Below are 6,000 nucleotides of genomic sequence, written 5' to 3' on the forward strand. Positions count from 1 at the left end.
CAGGGACTTCCCTGGTTGCGCAGTGGTTAAGAATCTGCCTGCCAATGCAGGGGACACGGGTTCGATCCCTGGTCCAGGAAGATCCCACATGCCGCGGAGCAACTAAGCCCATGTACCACAACTACTGAGCCCACGTGCCACAGCTACTTAAGCCCATGCACTCTAGGGCCCGCGTTCTGCAACTACAGAGCCCTCATGCTGCAACTACTGAAGTCTGCTCGCCTAGAGCCCGCACTCTGCAACAAGAGAAGCCACTGCAATAAGAAGCCCGTGCACCACGACGAAGAGTAGCCCCTGCTCGCTGTAACTAGAGAAAGCCCATGCGCAGCAACGAAGACCCAACGCAGCCAAAAAAAAAAAAAAAAAATCCAAGGGACCATTCAGTTCTTTTGTGGTATTAGTATTTCGTTGTATCAGATAGATCCTATAAGTAGGACATCATCTGATCTGGGGAGTCTCTTTGTTCGCAGACATAGTACTAACTTTCATGAAATTTAGGCTGCACAAAACAGATGATGTCTTCATTTTCATCAATGGATAGTGAAATGAGAAAAATAAGGGCAATGATCTCTCTCTCTCTCTCACACACACACACACACACACACCCCTACACTCATACACTCTCACACACCTGAGAAATGTATATATAGAGAGATGTTGTTTTAGTTGTCAACTACTCTCTCAGGAAGACTGCTTTTTTCCTAAAATTGGGTCTTTCCTAGTTTTTTTAAAATATTAAAACGTCCTTTCATTTATGAAGTGATGGTGATAACCCAGTCTCTTAAAATGCTGACCAATCTGTAAAAAAAAAAAAATTTTTTTTGAAATTTTATTGGTCCATGAAATTCAAAAGTCTGCAAATGATAACTTTCTAAAAAAAAATCTTGGCTGGCTTCCCTCTTTTCATGTGAAAGCCAGATTCCTCAGCCTGGCATTCAAAGCCTTCTACATCTGGTCTTAATCTACCTTTCTTGCTTTCCTTATCATAATAAGAGCAGTCTGGGCCTCAGCCCTTGCTTGTTCTCACCTGCTAAGGTCACTGAGGTACCTTCAGCCTCAGTCTTCCTAGTTCTTGACCTTAGCAGGGGTCATTAACAGCCCCAGTTCTGTGAGGGGTGTGCAAGGAAAATCCTAGGAACTCACACTCACTGAGCCCCTGAGCCCTTGAACCTGGGCCCATGGAACTGTGCTTGGTTCCGGTTTAGTATTCCCCTTCCATGGGCCCTAGAGCTCTGCCTTGAATGCAGCTCAGATGGGGCCCTAAAACACTAGCTTAGACCTCAGCAGTTTCCTGTTCTCAGGGACAACAACATGTCCCCAAGGCAGGTTCCAAACCCCAAAGGCCACCTGGGACCAAGGTGCAGCTATGTGCTAATCATCACTTATCCCAGGGCCAGACCTGTTTTCCCAGAAATTCCTCACACCCCCTCCTAATGGACGCTGGCTTCCTTTCCTTCTCTTTTCTCCCAGGCCTGTTAGCCCAGCAGGCATCTTGGCTAAGACTTTGGGGTTATTACCTGTGTTCCTTCAATATACTGTTTTCCACGTATGCACCTCTTTTTTCCCTAGGAGAGACTGTCTGCCCTGAATGCCTTATCTCTTATTCCATGTCTCCCTAAACATTTCAAAGTCTAGTTCAAGCAAGCCTCCAAACACTTTATTTAGAGGGTTCATGACAGTCATAGAGAGACAAGGTGAATGACACAGGCCCTGCCCATTAGGAACCCAGTCTATTGGGTGTAAGAGCTGAGGGGAAATTCATCTTCCGCCAGTTAAGCATCTGAAAGGCAGGATGTACAACTTCACGTAAACATTGTTTTAGGTACAATGGGGCTCCATAAATATTTACTGAATAAATAAATGGAGAAAGTATGACTTCATTTAACAAACCCTCAATTCATTTATCCAGCAAATATTTAAGCACCCATTATGTGTTAGGAATATCACAGAATTCTGAAAAGTTAGGGCTTGAAGGGACAGGCTCTACTGATAATCTAGTCCCATCACCTGATACAGATCAGGGGAGTCTCAGCTGTGCACTTGATTTTGGAGAATGGAATGCTGTGTGCTTTGTCATCAGGCTCCTGTGCACTCAGCTGTATCCTTCAGAGGACATCAATATTCAGTTACTCAAGAGAACACATTTGACTTCCTAATTTATTGGCAACATCTACCCTTCCTAAGAGTTTATTTTGTTAACATCTTTTTTTCAATCCAACAATAACATTTATTGGTATTACATGCCAAGTGGTTGATACAGAGATCTAGAGGTGAGGTCCCCATCCTGACGGAACTGAATTAATTCAGGGACTAAACTTGTAAACACCGTATTGCTAAAGAATAGTGAGAGGTTTCAGAGAGGTGCTCACAGGTGACCTTCAGAACCAGAAAAAGAGTATCTCTCCACTAGAAACAGACTGGCTTTTCTTTGGAGTAAATGGGCCCTTTGAAATACAATTATCACCTTCTCCGCTAGCGAAAGCCTGAGAAAGTGAAAAACATCCATGGGCCCCGGAGAAACAGTGAGACCCTCTCTCTCCCTGTGTAGAGTGGGAGGGCAGGGCAACCAGGCGGTGGGATGGGCAAACACTGCTTGTCTCGCTCTTTCCTAGGGGAGTACTTCACAGGGGCTTTGGAAGTGTCTTCTCAGAATTGACAACATCCAGTTGGTAAAGAATGTCCTAGACCCAAATAGACAAAGTCGTCCCCACCCGTTTTAATTTATCCAAAGCCCTCCACTTCCCATTTGGGGTCCTTATCCAGAGATAACCCCACACACTCAATTCATGGGGAGAAGAAGACTTTTAGAGAGGCCTGGAGAAAATGGAGAAGCAAAGGTAAGAGAAAATCTCCTGGATGTTCCACTGAGCTCGCACGAGGTTGCTCTTTCCTTGTTGGATAGTTAGTTGTACTTGTCAGAACACAGAGGCCCTAACCAACCCCTACGGAGAAAGTTAATCTGTTGAAAGTTAACCCACACTGCATTCATTACAGGGCGCATTCTGCGTAGGGTAGGATTTGGGTTTCATCTTCACAGAAATTCAGAAAAGAAGGAAAGATACTTTCCTTCTTCATTTCCATTCCAGGAAAAAAATACCTTCAGCTTATAATAAACAGTTCCCCTCCCCCCCCATATCATGGTCTCCAAGAGTTAACTGATGAACAGTCTTAAAGCAATCATTTCACTTTTTTGAGAAAAATCCTTCTTCTAGAGACAAGACGTTATATAGTTCAGCAGTAGATAAATGTGAGGCATAATGAAAACCTGTCAGCTTCCTAGCTGTTTGAAAACAGGTGAATGATTAATTCTCTTCATGGACTCAGAACATCAACAGAAACTAGTCTAGAAGTTTAAAAATCATGGAAAGTTCCTGTACTATAAAAGTTGATGGCTTTTCATGAACCAGATCTACAGGTGACATGGGAAAGAAGCCACTGGGAAGAAAAATAAAATATCCCACAGCAAGTCTGAAAGTGAATACCATCGTTCCCTGCACTTACGTCTCCACTTTCTAATTCATTATATAATTGGTGACTCGTGCACAGATGTCCCATTTGTGTCACTGAGGACAGAAGTCCGTGAAGGAAGAAGATGTGGCCACATCTCAAGGCATTTATTTCACATAACATGACTCACTTTCATTTTTTTAGTCCCTGAAAATTCACTTTAAAGAATCCATTACCAGGACTTCCCTGGTGGTGCAGTGGTTAAGAATCTGCCTGCCAATGCAGGGAACAGGGGTTTGATCCCTGGTCTGGGAAGATCCCACATGCAGCAGAGCAACTAAGCCCGAGCGCCAGAGCTACTGGGCCTGCGCTCTAGAGCCCGCGAGCCACAACTACTGAAGCCTGAGTGCCTAGAGTCGGTGCTCCACAACAAGAGAAGCCACTGCAAGGAGAAGCCCGTGCACCTCAGTGAAGAGTAGCCCCTAGAGGGGTGGGATAGGGAGGGTGGGAGGGAGATGCAAGAGGGAGGGGATGTGGGGATGTATGTATGCATATAGCTGATCCACTTTGTTATACAGCAGAAACTAACACAACATTGTAAAGCAATTATACTCCAGTAAAGATGTTAAAAAAAAAAAAGAGTAGCCCCCGCCGCAACTAGAGAAAGCCTGCGCTCAGCAATGAAGACCCAACACAGCCTAAATAAATAAATTAATTTAAAAAAAAATCCATTACCTTGAGCATGCGGATTTCTCGAAGGGCGATTTTCTTTATGACAGGGTCATCTTCTGATTCCAGAAACCTCTTGATGGCCACAATCTGACCCGTGTCCCTGTTTCTGCATTTGAAAACAACTCCATAGGATCCTTCGCCAATTTTCCCAATTTTTTCATACTTCTCCATCACAGAAGAATAAATCTTCTTTAAACGGATCTTCACATTGTTTGAAAATGTCGCTTATAAAATCTTGACATGAACACACTGCACTAGAGCTTCACGCAACGATGGGTCTTTGTCAAGGACCTAGAACAGAAGACGGCACTCGTTATAGAATTAGGAACCGACCCATTCCCTTAAAGCCTCGCCCCTCAGCCGTGGCCACTTGATCAAGGGTGACAGCCTGGAGTCAGCTGCCTTTGGTAACTCAAGTTTAATCGTCTGTTATATACCCTGCAAGTTAAAATGTAACCCGTCATCCTAAAACGAACTGAGTTGTAAGACAATCTATCTTTTTAATGGTAAGTTCATCCTATCTAAGACACATGCGCTGGCTGGAGGACCGGGAAGGGTAAGGGCTTCCCCGGTTCTGATATCGGGTTTCATTTCCCTTCGGCAAGAAGACACCGCCCGGCTCCCCGCGCGGGCGGCGGTGGCGAGGCCCCGCCGGAGGGGAGAGCCCTGCGAGGCGCCCGCCCCGCGCCCCGCGCCCGGCGCCCCGCGCCTCCAGGGGCGGGCCCGGAACTCTGTGGGAAGCAGGGCCGCGCCGTCCCGCCGCTGGGCGGGGCCACCTCTCCCGCCCCGCCGCTGCTGCGCGGCCGCGGGGAAACCCGCCAGCGCCGCCCCGGCTTCCCACCCGCGCCCCGGCCCGCGCCGCGCAGCCTCGAGCGGCGCCACGTGGCGGCCCGGCCCCCGCCTCCCTCACCGCCCAGGACTCACGGTGCCGCAGCTGTCGGGCCGGCCTAGCTCCTGCCTCGCCGACTCCCGCCCAGCTCGGTCGCGGCCGGCCGGCCCGCGATCCCTATGGGAACCGGCCCCCGCCCCGGCCTGGCCAGGGCGGGGCCGCAGCGCCCCAGCTTCCCTCCCGGACCCGGTCGCCGTCCTTGCTGCGGCGAAAGGCCCTGGTGGGCTGCCTCGGAGCCTGGGAGAAGCTGTTCTGGACGTGGGCCCGGGTCCCTGCACGTCCCTCTGCCGGGGAGAGGAGGCCTGCAAGATGGCAAACTCCAGCAGGTCGTGGAAAACGCAGCTCTGGCAGAGTCTGCCGGGAAGACGCCTGCGCTAGGAGCCCCTCACCCCACGCAGCCTGTACCACCCCGTGTGATAACTGTTGTGATTACTCCCCTGTATTCTCCGCGAGACTGAACGCCTTGAGGGCAGCTTCTGTGTCTGTCCTGGTCAGTGCTGTAGCAGCCAGTAATGAATGAATGAATGAATGAGAGAAAGGGGGAGAGGAAAAGAGGAAGTATGATGACAGTACGATGACTGAAATTGGTGAGAGTCTGCACGTACCCCCACTAGCTTGGGAGTTGTGGTGGGGCGGGGCGGTGCTTGACCGTTGACTTCCACTAGAGCTGGGCTTATAATGTGGGAGATGGAGGCTTACAGAGCCTGCCCTATCTTACGTTCCTTATTTACATCCTTCTCCCGACTGGCTCCTACTCGCTCAGGTCGGAGCACAATGGTGGAAAATTAACGGACTTGGAGGAAATCACTAAATAAGGTAATTTGCCACTGGGCAGATTGCCTCAGTACTTTATCATCTATCCCATTCCATATGCCCAGCATTGAGATGGGTGTTGCCTGGAAGCAATAGCTGAGGAGAGAAAATTTGCATAC

General features: G+C 48.6%; 1 protein-coding gene across 2 annotated transcripts in view; it reads right to left on the bottom strand.

The window, feature by feature from the left end:
* CDKL1 (cyclin dependent kinase like 1) overlaps positions 1–5,207 on the bottom strand; it is a 55,434-nt gene extending 50,227 nt beyond the window's left edge. The window contains exons 1-2 of one of the 2 annotated variants that reach the window (XM_059914192.1): positions 5,104–5,207; positions 4,183–4,470 (exon numbers count right to left, since the gene is read on the bottom strand). In XM_059914192.1, the coding sequence (XP_059770175.1) occupies positions 4,183–4,350 (168 nt within the window). In that variant the 5' untranslated portion in view covers positions 4,351–4,470; positions 5,104–5,207. Of the gene's footprint in view, positions 1–4,182; positions 4,471–4,616; positions 4,872–5,103 lie in introns of those variants that run through there. The other variant, XM_059914193.1, reaches the window with a different exon arrangement.
* Between the last annotated feature and the right edge of the window lie 793 nt (positions 5,208–6,000).

This window comes from Balaenoptera ricei, chromosome 2 (assembly GCF_028023285.1).
Source record: "Balaenoptera ricei isolate mBalRic1 chromosome 2, mBalRic1.hap2, whole genome shotgun sequence".
Lineage (NCBI taxonomy): Eukaryota > Metazoa > Chordata > Mammalia > Artiodactyla > Balaenopteridae > Balaenoptera > Balaenoptera ricei.